Here is a 20,416-nt window from a genome sequence, read left to right as displayed (position 1 = left end):
ATATATATATATATTCACTGAAAAAAACCATAGGTTTTACACCAGTTATAGTTAGCTGGAAATTTTACTCGCATAAAACCATTGAAATTCCCACGTTATAGTTTGTTGGACTCACTATAACTTGCGCGTGCAATGCACTGCTGATGACGTCACATATTACATCACTCATGACATGGTCAGTGACATCACTCATGACATCACTGATGACACCATTCAGTGAATGTGTCTATTTTTAAAAATAATTATGTAATATATATGTATATGTAAAAGTTGATGGAAGAATAAATGTTTAAATAAGTGTTTACATGGATGTTTTTTTTAAATACATATATTAGAGAGTAATGTTTAAATATTTAAATATATGTATTAGTGTTTCACTTTGTGTATAAGTGGCTGCATGGGTTGCTGAGTAGCTACATGTGTATGTATATGGGTTATTAGATGTTTTTCTTAGTATCAGTATGAGTGTTTGTATGGTTTGTTGGGGGTATTACTTACCACATAGATGCATGAATGACTGACTCTCTCTTTGTATGTGTTTTGAAGACAGCATATGTGCAGGACTGTATGGGTGGATGAGTGTGTATATGTGTGTGTTAGTGGGTGAATGACTGTCTCACTAGTGTCTTTATCAGTAACTACATATGCTTTAATCTAGTATATGTGAATATTGATGTATATAAGTGAGTATATGTGAGAGTGAGGGATTGTAAGAGTTCCTGTTTAAATTAGTATGTGTTTCTATAAGTGATTGTTTAAGAGAGTAAGAATGCGTAAGTTTCCTTAGAAGTAAAGTGGTAGTGTGTGTATATCTGTATATGCAAATAAATAGATGTTCAATAGTTTATTTGCATGTGTGAGTATGTGTGAGAGTATCTTTTGGTTGACTGTCGGTGTGTAACAGGATGTATATGTGTATCCCTACATATGATGTGTGAGTATATGTATGAGTGACTATATAGAACTGTTGGTGAATGAGTGGATGTGTATATAGATGGTGGAATTATTGAATTGGTTGTTGTAACTGGTATGGGTATCTCCATTTTTTTGAAAATGTTACTTTCTATTTTTGAATATGTGTTTCAAGGGTTACATTACAGTGAAAGGAGGTTGGTCACTCTGTCACAAGGATGGTGTCATCAGTGATGTCATGAGTGATGTCACTGACCATGTCATGAGTGATGTAATATGTGACGTCATCAGCAGTGCATTGCACGCGCAAGTTATAGTGAGTCCAACTAACTATAACATGGGAATTTCAATGGTTTTATGCGAGTAAAATTTCCAGCTAACTATAACTGGTGTAAAACCTATGGTTTTTTCAGTGAATTTAATAGGTTTTTTAAATGCTAATTCCTAACTATAACTGGTGTGAAACCAATGGTTTTTTCAGTGAATTACAATGGTTTTTTAATAGCAAATCTCTATAGGCATGAAAAGTAATATTTTTTATAACGAATTTTATATTGTATAATTATGTAATGTTTTTATTTTAATTTTTTTTTTTAAATCTTTTTTTTGTTTTTTGCCCTGGGGCGCTCCCGGGGCGCGTACCGGTGAACGCACGGGTAAGCGCAATGTTACGGCGCGCCCTGGGGCGCGTACCGGGGAGCATCCCGTTAGCGCTATTGCCGCGATCGAAAAAACCACATCGTGACGCGTCGCGTAAGCGTGACGTATCGCGTTGCCGTGCAATGTGTCTTATGACGCGCTACGTAAACGCACCCGGAAGCGCTCCACGGCGCAGCCCGGTGCACGTAACGTAAGCGCGCCGGAGCGCGTAACGTAAGCGCACCGGGTCATGTGTCAGGTCATGTGACCTGAAAATAGCACTTTTCATTGGTTCTCATCAGTTTTTTTCTCCAAATGATGAAATCCCCCTCCTTTTTTCCTCATTCTAACTTTCTTTATTGAGAGAGCAGGAGCTATTTTTGATCACTGCAATGGCATCACTTGTAGCTGCAGCTGGTGCACCCCCACCACCACCTCCACCACCAAGAAAAGAAGGTCCACCACCACAGTTCCTTGGAGGAGAAGAAGAAGAAGAGGAAGAAGAGGAGGAGGAGCAACAATCAAGGCACTTCCTGCCTGAACAACCAAGGCAAAGGCACGTTAAAGTGCACTATGTTTGGCAATTCTTTTCCATCCCTGAAGGCCAAAAAAAGGTGAACGCCCCCAAAGTCACCTGTCTAATTTGTGGCTCAGTCCTCTCCAGGGGCAATCCCCTAAAGAAATATTCATTTGATAATTTTACCATGATCCGCCACATGGAGAGGTTTCATCCAAATAACTTAGCCCACGCTGAACTACAGGAACTTCAGAACAACCTACCCCCTCTGGCCAGCACCTCCTCTACTAAAAACTCACATTCTGGTCCTGAAGCACGCCAAATTGTGCCAAATATACAACCAAAATTTGGCACCATAAAACATGTTTGCATTTTCTGTGGCAAAACATTATGTTATGGTGAACTTAGTGTCACCTTAATAAATTATGCTGTGGACAACCACCAATGCAACAAGAAAAGGAAGCACTAATTCTTTTTTTTTTTTTGCTCCTGTTGAGCCATTTCCACTTCCCTGTTTTTTGTTTGTTCCCTTAAAAAACACAACAAAATATAAAATTGTTCAAAAATACAAAAAAAATGTTCAGTAAAATAATAAAAAAAATATAAAACAACAAAAACAATAAAAAAAAAGTTCTTTTCAGAACTACCTCACATTTATAAAATTAAACCTATATTTTTAAAGGATCTCTGTCAATTTTTTGTCCTTAGGGTACGCGTACCGGGGCGCGACCCCCAAAAAAAGAAAAAAAAAGATTTAATGAAGCAATATAGTTAGCATGAGGGAAGGACACAAAGAGAGTTATGTTAAGAGAAAAAGAGCTACAAGATGACCACAGAGGGATTGTTTATTACATAGTAAAAAATACAGAAGGTGTAATTGGATGAAAGTGAGAAAAGTAAAATGACTATCCTACCTCTAAGCACTTTAAATTATCATTTTACTGTTTCACTGAGTTTTCCCCATGTGTGGGGGGGGGTGGGGGATGGTGGGGTGTGTCTGTGAGGTGTGAGGTGTGTGTGTATGTGTCTGGGGGGTGAGGTGTATAGGTGTATGTAGGTGTATGGGGTATGTGGGTGTTGGTGGGGGTGTGGGTGTGTAAGGTGTGTGTGTGGGTGTGGGTGTGTGGGGTGTTTGAGTGTAGGTGGAGGTGTGGGTGTGTGAGGTGTGTGTGGGAGGTGTGTGGGTGTGAGGGGTATGTGTGTAGGATATGTGTGTATGTGTGGGATATGTGGGTGTGTCTGGGAGGTGTGTGTGTGTGGGGGGGGGGGAGGTGTGTGTGTGGGATGTGTGGGGTGTGTCTGTGAGGTATCTGTGTGTGTGTATGTGTGTTGGGGGGTGAGGTGTGTATGTGAGTGTAGGTGTGTTGGATGTGTGGGTGTGGGTGTGGATGTGTAAGGTGTTGGTGTGGGGCTGTGGGGTGTTTGGGTGTGGGTGGAGGTGTGCGTGTGTGAGGTCTGTGTGGGGAGTGTGTGGGTGTGGGGGTGTGGGGTTGTGTGCGTGTGGGTGTGTGTGGGACGTACTTGTAGGTAGCTAAATCAGCCACAGAACCCAAAAGCTCTTTTCAGAGCTACCCTACCTCTAATCACTCAAAATGATTATTTTACACTACTATTCTCACTATTTTTCACCAAAGTACGCTCCCTGGTACGCTCCCCGGTGCGCGTACCGGGCGCTCCCCCCCGCGAAAATAAAAAAAAAGTAAAATTTGGCCCCCACATCTAACCTAGGGGGTCAGGGGGGGTGTACCCTGCCCCCTTTTGGTCATTTCCCCCTTTGTTTTTCGCCAAGATGGCGGCCGCTGCGGACTGTTTCGAATGTTTACAGACACCCGAGAGCCAATCAGCTTTCCGTACGCAAGTCGCGTGGCGCGTCCGGAGCGCTCCCCGGTGCGCGTACCGGGGCGCGCTTACAGATATATAAATTTCTTTGAACCTAAATTACTCAAAATCCTCTGGAGCACATATCTTGAGACATAGCAAAGGCACATCGGGCTACCAGTCCCTACAATTTTGCCAAGTTTGGTGAAAATCCATTCAGCCGTTTGAGCTAAAAGTGCGACCGACCGCCCTATGGAAATTAACATGGGGAAAACACGTTTTGGGACCCCCTTTTATCTCGGCCGCCACTTGACGAATCCCCCCCAAACTTTCACAGAAGGAGCGGAGCGCCGCGAGGCAAAGTTGCTGAAAAATTCAGGCCGATTCCTCAACCGGCGCCAAAGTTATTCCAAATAGAATGTTGCGATTTCCCTATGGAAATCAATCCTAACTATAACTACCTACTGGCGACCGCCAGTAGGTAATATATATATATATATATATATATATATATATATATATATATATATATATATATATATATATATATATATATATATATATATATAAATATATATATATATATATTTTCTAACCAAAGACCAATCCTTAACCTCCGTATGGCGATAAAGATTACACGAGCTCCTTGTTGCTGGTGCGAATAGTCTTTATTTGTTTCTCTCTCAGTTATGTCATAACACGTTTCGGCCGGGGAAACCGGCCTTCATCACATATATATATTACTAGCAACATTTAGCTAGATGAATTGCTTCAGTTTTTGACTACACCGAAGTTGTGGCAGTCCTATTGGGCTGCAATTGCCGATCCACGGCTAGATCCTGTCCGACTTGACCACATTAGAGTTTTGTGTTTTTATCGGTATTTGAGTATTTCTCAACAATGTATTGCTGTCTTAGCCATAAAATGTATTAGGATTAAGTACAATACATGGTTTTTTTAATAAGATATCAATCTTGCCGATACATGGCAGTATTTAGGTGTTGCAAACTTGTTAGCAATTCAATGTGAATCGTATTGAAAGTATACACTCTAAGATGGCGCCCAGTACTGCATGTAAGAATCAGTCCTTTGTTTGTTTTCATCCACTTCGCAAACATTGATAATGGCGCTGCGCACTGTGTTTCAGATGTAAACATTGAGAAAGGGAGGGCTCTCCCGAAACGCGTCTGTTTTTCAAATAAACCGCCCTGCTAAAGAACACTGCCGTGCTCGAGAGCGCTTAATTTTCCTGTGACCCGGCTGGGTATTACCAGGACTTTGGAGCTGTGATATATATATATATATATATATATATATATATATACAAAACGAAATAGTATACACAGGAAAATGGCACTCACACTCGGTGTCAGTGAATATTTGTAAAAAAACAGCATTCACTGACATCAAGCAGGAGTGCCATTTTCTGCTGTATACTGGTGTCGGAGCAGACGCGCCACTTTCTAAGTGTCACACTTATATAAGTGCCACACTTATATTAGTGCTCACCACCTCTCGTGGCATGAGTGGCTCCAAGGGCTAGTTGGCTAGCCTCCTGTTCTGAGCTATAAGGACACAACAAGCTCCAACAACCTTGAACCCGGCACCAGGATGCTGCCTAAAGTGAGCCCTGCCCTCCAAGTGGAGCCAAACGGGCCCTGGACTCTTGGAAGTGGTGCTAAGGATGCCAAACAATCAAAACCTGAAACATGTAACGTAGGAAATTGTTCCCTGAAAAGTGGACTGAAAACCTACAGGAGACTGGAACTGCATCACCAGTCATCCTGATTCCTGCTCAGATCTTCTTCATAGTAAATCTAGTTCAGCAGGACCCCTTAGGAAGGGCTTCTGGCCTGCAGTTTAGTTCCAATAGAGTTTTTGACTTCTAAAAAAAGTGACAAGTCCAAACGTTAAAATCTTCATCGCAACTTCATCCAGCAGCTCCTCCTAGGACACTACGGGCTGACTTGCCCCACTGAACCTTACCCTCTCAGAGACTTTTCTTGAAAATTCTTCTAAGTCCTAAAGTAAGCCAAGGCCAGGCCCAATCCACCTAGTGTATCCGAACTGTGCTCAATTGCAGTCCCCCATTATTTTTGACCCTATCTCGCGTGACTACATGCCTGTGGTTGGTGCTTTGTTTTTTAAGGCACTATTTTTTGCTAAAAACCTAAATTAAATCTTATTAAGTTTTGCTGTATTTTTCTAGATTAGAGTGGGATTTTTCTTGTGTTGTTTTTTTCACTTTATTACTGTTTGTGTGCTGCATAAATACGTAACACAGTGCCTCTTTGTTACTGCTTTGTGCCAAGCTATAAGAGGGTTAAGAACAAGTTATTTGTGTGACTTTTGTGGTTCTCCATGACAGGGATTTAGATTTTTGTCTGAGTGGGGCATCCAGCCCCACTTAACCAATAGCCCAATTTCTTCCAGGTAGCACTTGGTGCAATTACTCAGGGCCTAGAGTGAGCCAAGCCAAGGACAGCAGGATTAAATGGCCACAACCAGGGAAGGCTGGCCGTAGCAGGCACTGGGCGTTTCCCTGATGGGCCGGAGTAGTGGAGGCCGGTTTTGCAGCCATGGGGGCCAGTTTTGTCACTGGGGTCCAGTTTTGCAACAGTGCTGCAATATCGCCCCCCGGTAAAAAAATGAAAGCAACAGTGGTGCTCGCAACTAGAGCATCTCATTGCCACATCCTTCCCACCGCCGTCGAGTGGAATTGCCATGGCTGCTTTCTCTTCCCAAGCTGGCTGGGTCTACAACCCCAAAAGCTGGGCCCAATAACCCCTGCTTGCCCTGTGGCTATCTGAAATGGGTATTTTACAGGGGTTCACAGCTTAACACATCATGAATATGTCCAGAGGGTCACATGTGAAAACATATTTTGCAAAACGTGGACTCGAAGCAACAGACTGCCAACAAATCTGCATTGCATTTATATCTCTGTAATAATAATATCAAACTGTATTTAATTCCTAAATACAGATAAACTCACTGTCCTCATAGTTTGTGGCTGGGTTAGGTTCCTTATCTAATTCAGTACTATCATACATTAGTGATTTTGGGTGCATAGGAAATATTTCTTTGAGCAATATTAGATTTTGTTAATCAATCTTATTTTTTTGCCAAGTGTTTTTGCAATTTTTCAGAAACTTATTAGAGGCATTTAACTGCAATAATTAACTACGTGCCAGCCGCTTATTAGTAATACCTTTTGATATGATATCGAATACCGTGATGTCAGTCTTCAATGAAGTTCATTTCAGTCAAGACGCAGAGTTTTGAAAACATTCTTCTTTCTTTCAAACACATCAGTTGTACCTAATTCTCCACAATGGGTGCTTTATTTCACAGTGTAGTGCAACTTATTGGGCAAAAAACAATGTTGGCTTGCGTATACTAGCTTTTGTGACATGCCCTCTGATGATACCTTAATAGCCGTCTAATTCATATTTTACTATATCCTCTATTTATGTTTATTTTTGATATCTCACTACGTCTCATAATCCAAGCAAATATGCTATCCGCATCTATTTGTATTGAATGAATAGAAGTACAGTTTTATTTCAAATATATGCACCCTTTGTTCGGTACCTGCTTTCATGTAATTTTTAAACAAGTAACAAAAATAGAATACCTCTAAATAATGCATTTGTCCCAGTCTGTCGAAATAGTGCGTGTTACTGTATCTTTTCATTTTGATGTGCTCTCAATTATCATTAACCATCTCTAATAAAGCTCATTTCGCCATCAGGAGAACAAAAGGTTGACTTAACCACAACAGAATTCAAGTTTCAATCTTTATTATGTTTTGGAACTCCGTAGAGGTCCACATAAAGAAAACACATAATACAAACTCCATTCATTACAAAAAAAAAAAGAGAAAAACAAATTATAACAATTACTGCAATACAAAGTAGCTCATAGATACATATGCCATCCTTCAGTAAATATCTAAAAAGCATTAAAAAAAATTAAAAATATTAAAACAAAATCTCTCATTTGGGGGGTTATATAAGGCAAACATAAAAGAGTTAACATTTAAGATACCCATTTGCAAACAGATTTGCCTTAACCATTTACAACGATATGGATGCAACACTGGGCATATAAAGAGTACATGCATTCGATCTTGAGTGGACAGTTGACAAAAATTACAAATTGCAGGGACTCCATACCATTTGAACAATAGATTATTTAGAGGTAACAAGTCCTGTCTCAAGAGTAACCAGAATCTCCGGACCCCATGGGGCAAATTCCAAGTAACGTAAGGTTGCACAAATTTTCTTGCAAATGAGTCTGTAAGGGGATTAACACCTTTCCTAGCAAGGATTGAGGCACTGTCTAGTCTATAGCTAAGGTCCCAGGAGGCCTCTTTCAAGACAGTCTTTAATTGGGATGCGGATAAGGAAAAGAGAGTACTCTCTTCCAACTGCAGAAGCGATACAGCCTTTCTAAAATTATTGACAATTAAGAAATGTTCTCTTAAACTTCCCAATAATTCTGCCTTTAAGAGGAATCTCATAGTCCCCTCTTCTCCTCTGGCTATGCTTGCGACCCAACGTACTACAGCTGCCAGGCCCTGCACCCAACTGCTGCGCAGGCCAAACTCAAGTCTGCAAGCGGCCACTGAGCAGGCGGAGCTAATGGAAATTACGCTTCTTAACAGTTTTCCCTCAACCTTATTTAAAAAATCCCAATGCTTTATATCGATTAATTCTAATCCATACAAAAGTGTAGAGGAAACTTTTGCCCTGAAGACCTCCAATAAATATGAAAAATGCCTTCTTCCCATTGCCGAGTATAATGCACTTAAGCTTCTCCCTTGGGATAAGGCTTTCCGGGCGTTATTATCGGTATGGGGTTTATCACTTCAGGTGTCTGAGATTAATTTTCCTAGGAAAACATAGCTCTTTACCACCTCAAGTTTATCACCTCCCACAGACCAGATAAAGTTCGCAAACGTATGTTTTTTCCGGCCTGAGATGCACATAATTTTACTCTTAGATGCATTAATTTTTAAGTAATGAGTTTCTGCATACTGATGTAGGGCATGGAGGCGTTTAGCGAGACCTTTAGGCATAAGATCCATTATTAAAATATCATCCGCATATAACAGACATGAGATGTGCTTTCCGCCCAAGACTGGAGCTATACCATCACAGGAAGAAAGAGAGGCAGGTAAATCTGCAATATATAATGAAAAAAGCAGTGGGGCAAGGAGACAACCTTGCTTGAGGCCATTAACTGAAGGGATAATCTTAGATAGTCCCATATCACCTCCTTGCAAAACCTGACACCAAGTGTCTGTATGTAATGCCTGGATAATATCTAGCAATTGAGGTGGCATTCCCAAAGCGGATAGCTTTCTCCACAGCAGCGGGCGATCAACCTTATCGAATGCTGTGGAGAAGTCTATAAAGGCCACGTACACTCTTCCGCCACGTACCCTTATGTATTTATCAGTAATATTCTGAAGGGCGGAAAGATTATCCAGGGTTCCATGCCCTTTACGAAAGCCTACTTGTTCTAGTGGTAAAATTTGTTTTAGAACCACCCAATCGCTAATTAGGGACAATAGGCATTTAGAGAAAACCTTCCCAATTGCGTCTAAGAGGGCTATTTGACGATAGTTATTGGGTAGGTTTCTATCGCCCTTTTTAAACATGGGGACCAAAATGCTCCCCTTCCAAGAGGATGGAATAGATTTTTTAATGTAACAGATCCTGAATAGAGGGAATAAAATTTTACTCCAGGATACTGGATCTTGTTTCAGGACTGATATCGGGAGTTCATCCGGGCCCATAGCACCTGATGGACGCATATCCCTAATGGCCGATTCTATGGATAATTCTGAAGGGGATTCAATTGTAGAATTAGTTTCTTCCCCAATTCCCCTAAGTTCCACTTGCAGGTCATTCTTGGCATACAAACTTAGAATATAGTTGACCCAGGTTTGTTCTGAAATAGGGATTGGAAGGGGACGCACTCTTGAGCCACAACCCTCCCCAATGAGAGTCCAAAACTGTCTAGAGTTCCCTTGAACAGCGGCTTCCCGCAAACCAATCCATAACAAATCCTCTTTTTCTTTTTTCATTTTTTTCTTTATCCTCCTTCTCCTTCTTTTGAGGAGAGATATTTTCTGAGATCTTTCTGCTGCTCCACATATATATTGTTCCCTCACCAATTTGTTTATTTCCTTATTAAGGGAGACAACTACTTTAGGGAGGATATTTTTTTTCCTGATTAAATTGGATTTTTTTACAGCAGAGATAATCTCCTTCATAAAAACCTCGAAAGAGGACAGTTCCGACCCCTGCCAATTATTTAGGTTGGATAGAGTTTTTTCAAGGATAGGCTCCAAAGCCTTCATAGCTTTAAAATCCCAGAAACATCTTCCTGTTTTTTGAAAAGTGACCACGTCACCGTTAAGCGACCAAGGGTCAGAGTTAGGGGGATCTACTAGAAGAGTTAACATAATAACATTATGATCACTGAGGGTTGTTTCTACAACAACCAAATCCCTTAAAAGAGAGAAAATACAGTGATCAACAATTATATAGTCCAGAATTGATTTACTGTTGGGGGAACTATGTGTATAGTTTGGGGGGACATCGGACGGAAGCCTACCATTGGCTATGAGCCCCTCCGTGGTGTACAATTCCTCCAACAGTAATTTACCCCGTTTATTTGTTTTTATATTAACTGGAAAAAGGGCTTGGGGGATCAACAGAGCCTCCTCTTTTGCTTTATTTCTGTAGAGCTCCAGACTGTAATTGGAAACTTTGCATTTTAAATCACCAACTAACAAAAAATTGGAGGAAGGAACTGTCTCCTTAATTTGTCTAATAAAAGTGAAAACTTGTTTCAATACAGTATTAAAATGATCGTCTGGCGGTATATAGGCGTTTATTATCACAAAGGGGTGTCTTTCTCCCATATTATCCAGATTGGAGAGAGTCACTACCTGAAATAGCTTACTGGCGTCTACATAGTGGGAAAAACTCCACTTTACTCTATTGGTTAATAGGCACGCGATTCCCCCTTTTGCATGTCCCCTACTAGAAGGGGTTGCTGCCGCCTCCAATACAAAGTAATCTCTCCCTACATTCAATTTATCAATACACCATGTTTCCTGGATGCAAATTACACTGGCATTCAAGGAAGAGAGATACAATAGTTTTTCAGGGTTATTGTTAATGCCGGCGGCATTCCAGGAAATAACAGTGAAGGAGCTGCTAAAGGTGAGAAAACTGTTTTGGGTTGTCTGTCACCTTGGACGACAAGGCACCAGGTAACCAGTTCCATTGCTGTTCATTCTCAGTTATACCCCTATTTATTGTTATTGGAGCGGGGATAACATGTGAAACTAGCCTTTTCGTTTTTAAGACACGAATCTTTAAGTCTTTGAAAGGCTGAGAAGAACCGGCTTGACCCAGGCCCCTATGATAGCCGTTCTCATAGCGGTTATTAACACATGTAGCTGTAAAGGGCACCACATCAATCCCCTGACTCTGGAAAGTTTCTGCTTTATTTAGAATAAGATTCGCTATCAGATTGGAATAGAACCTTACCCTAATAAAAGACATAGACCCTGTTCCTAGTATTGTTACTAGATCAATATCATTTGATTTGATTAGTTTCAGGCCCTCTATATCCTTACAACATTTCAACAAAAAAGATCTATTCAATACCAAATCAAGGTCAAATAATGGAACAAAATCCAAAATCAGTGAATCTGTATGGGTTTCCATCATCTTAAGAAAGAAGTTTTGACCAGAGACTACCCCTTCTGCCAGAATTCACACATGCAGCCAAATGGCTATACAATCAGATCCCGGCAGCAGGAGCTTAATCACTTCAATGAGCTATTTTAAAGTGATTGTTGATTACTTGATTGCCAATTACCCCTGCTTGCCCTTTCTGGCACAACTCCTGCTACCACTGGTCTCTTGTGCCATGATAGTATCTACAGCAACAAAAACCAAACGGTGTTCTAAGGTCCCTAATTTCCACTCATGGGACCAGTGATCAACCCTGTGTAGTCATCTTGGTGGTTAAAGGGTCTTGATAGCATCCACAGGAACAAAACCAAACACAGATCTAAGACCGTTAATTCATTTTCACTCATGGGACAAGTGGTCACCCCTGTGTTGTCATCTTGGGATTAAAAGCATGAATACAGTCCTTTGGCATTTGGCTTAGTTTACTTCCTTATATAGGATGGATATAGGTTTTAAGTTTATATGACGTGGTCTAAGACACTGCTTCTGTTTGTTGCAATTTCCACAGATCCACCGGCTGTGGAGCCATCTTTCATGGAGATTCGCCAAGGTTTGGGCCAAAGCCTTACAATGAGCTGCAGGGTCCTGAGAGCATACCCTAACCGGGTCCTCATGTATGAATGGAGGTTGGGTACCAAGCTCCTGAAGAATGGACAGTTTGACTCACAGGATTCCACAGAGTTCAGCGTAAACATCCTTTCGAGGGAGAACTATGGAACCTACAACTGTAGCATCATCAACGAAGCTGGTGCTGGGCGGTGCAGTTTCCTGGTTACAGGTAGGCATCCAAGAGCATTGAAATTGAAATGATCAACAAACTGTATTTCAAGATATCAGAAATGCATGCATTGCAATATGAAATTGAAAAAAAATCCATATTATTATGGACCTATCCCACAGGTTTGAGGCATGCAGTTTTGTGGATAATTACTGATCATAATCTGCCAATTTCGAATCAGAATTCTCAGGACTAGGATTGGTCGGTGCTAGTATTTGTGCCAGTGGCAGAAAAATATTGGCGTGCTAACATTTACGAATGAAGAAATGGTATTGATGTATGTAAATTCAAAACTGTGATGATAAAGGCGCAGTGAAGTATGGATAAATTAAATTCTGCTTTAAAAAGTTAATGAGTTTCTGCTTTCGGTTCCAATAGAGGGACACAAATGTGCCATAAATATTAATAGTAAATCAGAGCTTCTGTTCTACCATGTGTAGCACTTCCTTCGTCACAAGCATGAACCGTGGTCTGCAAAGGCTTTTCCACTCTTTGTAGTTGAATTACGAATGCCCCAGTGCCCAAGTATTCATGATCTACGTTGAAAAGGCATTGCTGTTAAGTCCAGTACACGTGTGCCGTTAGTCACGGAGAGTGAGATTGATTTACACATGCAAACAGGCCTTTGTATAAATGTAAAAACACTTATGCTATTGTTCAGTGTCGATTTTACTTCCTAAAAGAATTGCATTAGGGTTTTTTCGTTCAAATACGGAAATCTAGGAGCAGCCGTGGTGCTGTTTCAGAAGTGGACATAAATCTCATTGTAGGATAGGATTGGGAAGCAGGACCCCCCTAAAATGAGGCATTTGAGGTGGGGGCTAAGGGTTGGTTCTACCAGGAAAATATAATCCTCATGGACAAAAGACATTGACCAGAAGACACGTGCACCTGTCCATGTACTCTCGCCTCACTCGTGCAGAATTTCGGTTTGGTGGAAAGTCTTCACGAGTTAATAAGAGGCATGAGGAATATTTTGGGAATTTGTGACTTCAATATATTTGTGTGCAGCACTGTGGTTTAAAAAAAAGCGAGGCATTGACTCAAAATGCAAAAGCAAAACTATCAGGAAAATTCCCAGTTTTAATAAATGTATGTGAATCCGACCCCTGCCATTGTCGAAATGTTTTGCAGTTTTTTACTTGCAGACTTTCACATTTTTACTTTCTTCTCTTAATAATACTATTTCTTGCATTAGTTCGAAATGCCAAAATGTTGCCACTTATGTAGTAAATCTGCCATTTTCCTAGTTGCCCTAATATAGGCAGTGCCTGTATTTATACCCCTCCTTCACACAATCCTTTTAGGATTGTAAATACTTTAAGGCAACGGTGGACAATTGGACAACTAACTCTTACCTTGAATTTGGAACTTCTACCAACAACAACAGAGCAAACATAGGGCCCGATGTAGGTGGCCCAAATATCGGTCTGTAACAGTGAAATTCTGTAAATTTCACCTTTACCGGCCGGTATTTAGGCATTCGTGATGTAGGGAAGTATTCGGTAATAAGGAATCGGTAAATACCGATTCCTAATTGGCCTTGCATTTAAGGAATCGGTAATACCGATTCCTTAAATGCAATGTAGAAAGCACATAGAAGAGTGCTTTTGGGCCTTAAGGAATCGGTAATTACCACCAACTTCAAGTTGGTGGTAATTACCAAATTCCTTTAAAAAAGCACTTTCTTGCTTGCTGGCACACATCCATGCCCTTAGGGCATGCATGTGTGCCAGATGTGCACACATGCACATTTCAGGGGTGCAACAGTGTGTCCTTTGGACACCCTGGCACCCTTGAAATACCTCCCGGTATTACCCGTTCGGTAATACCTAATTGGTAATACCGAATGTCTTCACATTCATTCCTATGGACCTCCAAGCCCATAGGAATGAATCGGTAGGTATTCGTTATTACCGAATCTCAATTACAGATTCGGTAATAACGAATATTAAGAAGTCGGTATTTTTTACCTAATTTTTACCTACATCTGAAATACCGATTTCTAAATACCAAATCAGTAACATTCGGTATTTAGAATTCGGTATTTCACTATTACCTACATTGGGCCCATAGTTGTTGCAAAGGTTAAAAGAACTTCGTAATTTTCTAATGTGTTACGTGCTGCTATTGGGCAACATGAAAGCACTTTGAGGAGAGGGTACAAGGGAATGTACACACCTGCAGGTGTGCTATTGTTTACACAGATGAAGGGGGGGCTCGGTTTGTGTCTGGAATATTGTTTCTGTTGTGCTTATATTTTGGTAATGCTTTTTATTGATAGAACCACTGTCATAAAGTCTTCTAGACCTATGTCAGGGGATGATGGGCCAGTGAGGATCTCGAATTATAAAATGTGGATCTTTACCTACCCACAAACTTTTACAAATTCGTTGAAAATGTTTATAAAAGACCTTCCATAGTGTTCTAGAGTATAGATCCTTGGACATTCATAGAGCTGTAATGTTGGGACCGCACGGTTGCGGTCTAGTTGTTAAGCGCACGTAGACGTGCGCATACGCGGCGGCGTACTACGCCGCGTACATTATAAAAATAAAGGTGGGCGTGCCCCCGAGTTGGTCGGGACCACGCGTAAGACGGAGACAAGTGTCCGCGTGAGTCCTTGCATAGCGCGCCTCATGCATGCGCGACCCCAGGTCACCACCGACCTGACAATGGCGACGAGGGGTGTTTGACCCCACGCTGTGCTCCTCGCAGCTCCGACCTGCTCTCCGGTGCCTCCAGCCGGCCCGGCTCCTGCACGCGACCCTGACGGGCCCAGATGAGGCCCTGCCCTCGGCTCTGGTGAGGTGTGGCAATACTCTCGCTCCATTGTGCACCCTGCAGCTTGTGCACCTGGCATCTCCTGTCCCCGACGAGCACGGTGGGTGAAGCACGGTGGTGTCCCCGCAGAGTCACTAGGCCGCGCCACGTGCCAGTCGGCGCCAGTCCTGCCGGTGGTGCCACGCCCCACACGGGGGTGGCGAGGATTCCGGGAGAGGGAGCCTTCCCCAGGCCATCCAGCGGACACCTCCAGACCGGCCCAGGCCGACGACCCTGAGTGCCCCAGGAGAGGGCTGCCCTACCCGCGCCACAATGACGGCCATACCCCCCATCGAGCCCTTTGTGGTCGACGGTGCGCCTGCATCTCTAGCGCCCAGATGGAAAGACTGGACGGAGAGGCTGAATTTCTACTTTGAGGGTGCAGGGACGGCGAGGGACCGGCGCCGAGCACTCCTCCTCCACCTAGGTGGTAAGGACATTCACCGTATTTACAAGACCTTAACGGAGGCCACGCCACACTCCTATGACACCCTGCTGCAGGCACTCAACGCCTATTTCGAGCCCATGGCCAGCAGGGACTACGAGAGGTTTCTCTTTCGCCAGGCCAGGCAGGAAGCTGATGAATCTCTTGATGCCTTCCACGGGAGACTAAGGGAGCTCGCCAGCACTTGTGGTTTCAGGGATGAACAAGAAGAGATACGTGGCCAAATAATTCAGAACTGCTACTCGTCCGACCTCAGGGTCAAAATCCTCCAAGAAGATGGTAAGCCCCTTGCCGAGATCCTGAAACTGGGCCGCTCCAAGGAACTATCACGAGCGAGAGCGTCGCACATGGAGGCAGCCTTGCAAAGGCCGGTAAAGAGTGAACAAGTCAACGTAGCAGAACAAGTGAATGTCGTCCGACCCAAACAACGGCCGTTCGGAGGAAAGAAGCCACAAGAACGGCGGAAAGACTGTGGATACTGTGGAGGTACACCTCACAGAGCGAAAGACTGCCCAGCAAACGGCAAGAAATGAGGCGCATGCGGGCGGATGAACCACTTCGCCTCGGTATGCAGATCATCCAAACCAAAGCCGGAAGCAGCACACGCCATCAGGGACAGCCCGGAGAGCGAGGACATGGATGACGACGTCCATGATTACCCCATACACTATGTCTTTGCCATCGACCATCCGGCCAGGAAGAAGAAGCGTCTCCCAAAGTGTCGGATAAGAGTGAACCAGCAAGAGGTGAGAGCCACCATAGACACGGGAGCCTCAATAGAATTGATGGCAGCAGATGTGTACAACCAACTGCGTGACAAGCCAACCCTATGTAAGGCGAAGATCCGAGTATTTGCCTACGGACAGAAAACCCCAATACCACTCATCGGGTGCTTCCAAACTGAAATCTGCCATCAGGACAAGAAAGTCCCCTCCACCATATACGTGACGAAAGAAGGGAGCGGCATGCTACTCAGTGGGAGGACAGCCGAAGAACTGCAACTTATCTTCTATGCCATGGCAGTCCTAGAGGATGAACTAGATGCCATTCTAGAAGAATTTGAAGACACGTTCCGAGGCATCGGATGCCTCAAAGGAAAAGAGTTATCGCTGCACATAGACCCTTCCATCCTACCAGTGGCCCTCAGACACCGGCGGATTGCATTCCACCTCCGGAAGAAGGTGGAAGAAGAACTCGAAAGTCTAGAGAAACAGGGAATAATCGAGAAAGTCGACGGGCCCACGCCCTGGGTGTCACCGATCGTGGTAGCAAGAAAGCCTAAACAGCCAGGGCAGGTCCGCATATGCGTGGACATGCGCCTGCCCAACGCAGCGGTGAAGAGGGAGCGTCATCTGACACCTACCATCGACGACATCCTGAGTGAACTCAATGGCGCCAAATGGTTTTACAAAATGGATCTCCGCTCAGGTTACCACCAGCTGCCCCTACACCCAGACTCCAGGTACATCACCACCTTCTCCACCCATGTGGGCCTACGGCGATATCGCCGCCTCAACTTCGGCATATCAAGTGCTGCGGAAGTTTTCCAGAATACTATACGCGAGGTGCTCAGCGGACTCCCGGGTGTACTGAACGTCAGCGACGATCTGCTAATATACGCCCAATCTGTGGAAGAACACCACCAGAGGCTGAGAGGGGTTCTGCGGAGACTCAAAGACTCGGGCCTCACCCTGCACCGAGAAAAATGCCAATTCCTCCGCAACACCATCAGTTTCTTTGGATACACCTTCTCGGACAAAGGCATTGCTCCCGATCCAGAGAAGGTCAAGGATGTACAGGCAGCTCCCGCCCCAACCAACATCTCTGAGGTGCGGAGCTTTCTAGGGATGGTTAACTTCTGTGGTCGCTTCATCCCAGATCTCTCTAACATCACCCGACCCCTCCGAGAGCTCACGAAGTCATCCACACCCTGGCAGTGGGGCGAAGAACAGGATGAAGCATTCCGCAACACCAAAGCGGCCCTATCAGCAGAGAAGACACTCTCCTACTTTGACCCCTCCAAACAGACCAACATCGCCGTCGACGCCAGTCCGTTCGGCCTAGGGGCCGTCCTCACGCAACGTCAAAATGGAGACGACTGGACGCCGATCGCATATGCAAGCCGGTCTCTAACGGAGACAGAACAGAGGTATTCCCAAATAGAACGGGAAGCCATAGCGATTCACTGGGCGTGCAGGCATTTTCACATGTATGTATATGGACACCCATTCACTGTCTCGACGGATCACAAACCCCTCATCCCACTGTTCCGGGGATCAGTCTCCAAACCACCCCCCAGGATTGAAAAATGGATACTGCAGCTGCAGGAATATGACTATCTGCTAGAGTTCAAACCGGGAGCCTCCAACCCAGTGGATTTCCTCTCACGACACCCAAGGGCGGCCACCCCAGGAGAAAAAGAGGAGGCAGAGGATACAGAGTCATATGTGAATGCAGTGGTTGAGAGGTCCAGACCACTCCCCATGAGCCTGGACATGATCATCGAAGCCACCAGGAATGATGAGGTTTCCCAGCTTGTGTCGAATGCCATACGCACGAATGAGTGGAAAGCTCTCCACGCACCGCTAGGCAAGAGAACACCGCAAGCGAAAACAGCCTTGGAAGCATTCTTGAGGGTCAAAGATGAACTATCAGTGGACAGTCTAGGGTGCATACTAAGGGGACCCAGAATCGTAATGCCTTCAACCCTCACCCAACAAGCCGTTGCGCTTGCGCATCGAGGACACCAGGGAGTGGTGAAAACAAAGAGCCGACTTCGGGCAAAACTGTGGTTTCCTGACATGGACTCACAGGTGGAACGAGCCGTCAAGGAGTGCCAGTGGTGCCAAGCTGCGGGGCCTCCAGAGAGCCCACCCCCGGTCATCACAGAGGTTGGCCCGGAGAAGCCGTGGGAACATGTGAGCGCTGATTTCCGTCACTTGCCAGATGGGAGACACATGCTGGTCATTATGGATGACTACACAAAATATCCAGAGGTGGAAATAATAACGTCCCTCACCGCAAAGGAAGTGATCGCCAAGTTCGAGAAGACAATTGCAACCCATGGCATCTTCGAGAGAGTCAGAAATGACAACGGACCCCCCTTCCAAAGCCAGGAGTTCGCGGAGTATCTAACAGAGTGGGGGATACAACACAGGAAAATAACACCCAGGTGGCCACAAGCAAACGGAGAAGTAGAGAGGTTTATGCGCACGTTAAACAAAACCATCCGAATTGCCCATGCGGAGGGAACGTCTCTGGAAAAAGGGATCTACTCGTTCCTCAGAGAATACAGGCTGACACCACACCGCACCACGGAGGCAGCACCCGGTCCGTCCACGATGGGACGCATAATCCGAGACACTCTCCCAAATCATCACACCTGGAACCCCACCAGTGCAGAGTCATGGAGGACTGCGTCCAACAGGAAGAAATCTAATGACTACGCCAGCTTCCGGCGTAAATCCAAAGAATCATCCATTGCGGAAAACGACTGGGTCTATGTCCGAGACAGGTATCCAGGGAGCAAGTTCCGGCTCCCGTTCGAACCACAACCATGGACTGTCACGGGCCGCAATGGAACCATGATCACTGCCCAACGAGGAGGAGAAACCGTCACCAGGAACGTCTCGTTCTTTAAGAAAGCCGTCAGCCCGAGGAATGACCTGCCTGACGCCGAGAGGAATGGAGAGTCACCCGTTCGGCCGGAATGCAACCAAAGTCCGCCGGACTGCGTAGACCAGGAATGGAATAACAGCCCAGCAGAGGAGACACGTGCCTCTGCGACGCTCAATGCCGCTACGCCTAGGAATTCCCAGAGTCCCCGGAGCCCCGGAGCTCCCAGCAGTGAACCACCCCGGAGAGTGCTATTCCGTGGGGAAGCAGCTGGCTACGGACTGAGGAGAAATCCTGCGCCCAACTCCCAGATGGCTGACTATGCAGTGGGCTGATGACACTCGGAGAGACTAGAGACTGGTAACAGGCCGGATGGCCGTGGTTCTTGTTTATCTTGTTTGATCTCCATACAATTGCCACGTTTGCTACTGCTGATATTTTGGTTTATATTAAAGGTGGAAAGGAATGTAATGTTGGGACCGCACGGTTGCGGTCTAGTTGTTAAGCGCACGTAGACGTGCGCATACGCGGCGGCGTACTACGCCGCGTACGTTATAAAAATAAAGGTGGGCGTGCCCCCGAGTTGGTCGGGACCACGCGTAAGACGGAGACAAGTGTCCGCGTGAGTCCTTGCATAGCGCGCCTCATGCATGCGCGACCCCAGGTCACCACCGACCTGACAAGAGCCACCTGGGATCATGCTGAAAGTGAGTGTATGTAGTTGTCAGAATGCAGGAAATGATGATAGAACTACTAGTTAATTCCTCTCACAATTTAGTGTCTAAGATGCAGAAACTATTTAGGGATTTAAAGAAGGAGTAAGGTGCTTTGGACAGAGTGGCCTGGCATGGTAAGGCAAGAAGCTGGTACATTCTATGTCCTCCCAGTTATTTACAGTGAAAATGCGCATAAATACGCACCGCAGCATCTTACATGAAAATATACCTATATCCAGCTGTTTGACCATGCCTTTATTTTTAGTTTGCATATACCAGACCGACACACCTGTCCTTACTAATACTTGTCCTGACTCTGCTGATGAAGTGATACAATTCAGCCGACAACCCTTTATTTCCGCAAGACAT

At 44.5% G+C, this 20,416-nt stretch overlaps 1 protein-coding gene across 6 annotated transcripts in view; it reads left to right on the top strand.

Annotated features, from left to right (window-relative positions):
* Positions 1-20,416, top strand: part of MDGA2 (MAM domain containing glycosylphosphatidylinositol anchor 2) — a 1,540,171-nt gene that overhangs the window by 1,186,005 nt on the left and 333,750 nt on the right. For all 6 annotated transcript variants that reach the window (XM_078659694.1, XM_078659693.1, XM_078659692.1 and 3 more), the window contains one exon: positions 12,179-12,448. In XM_078659694.1, the coding sequence (XP_078515820.1) occupies positions 12,179-12,448 (270 nt within the window). The remainder of the gene's footprint in view (positions 1-12,178; positions 12,449-20,416) is intronic.

Source organism: Lissotriton helveticus, chromosome 9 (assembly GCF_964261635.1).
Source record: "Lissotriton helveticus chromosome 9, aLisHel1.1, whole genome shotgun sequence".
Classification (NCBI taxonomy): Eukaryota; Metazoa; Chordata; class Amphibia; order Caudata; family Salamandridae; genus Lissotriton; species Lissotriton helveticus.
This window is presented reverse-complemented; position numbering and strand designations above follow the sequence as displayed.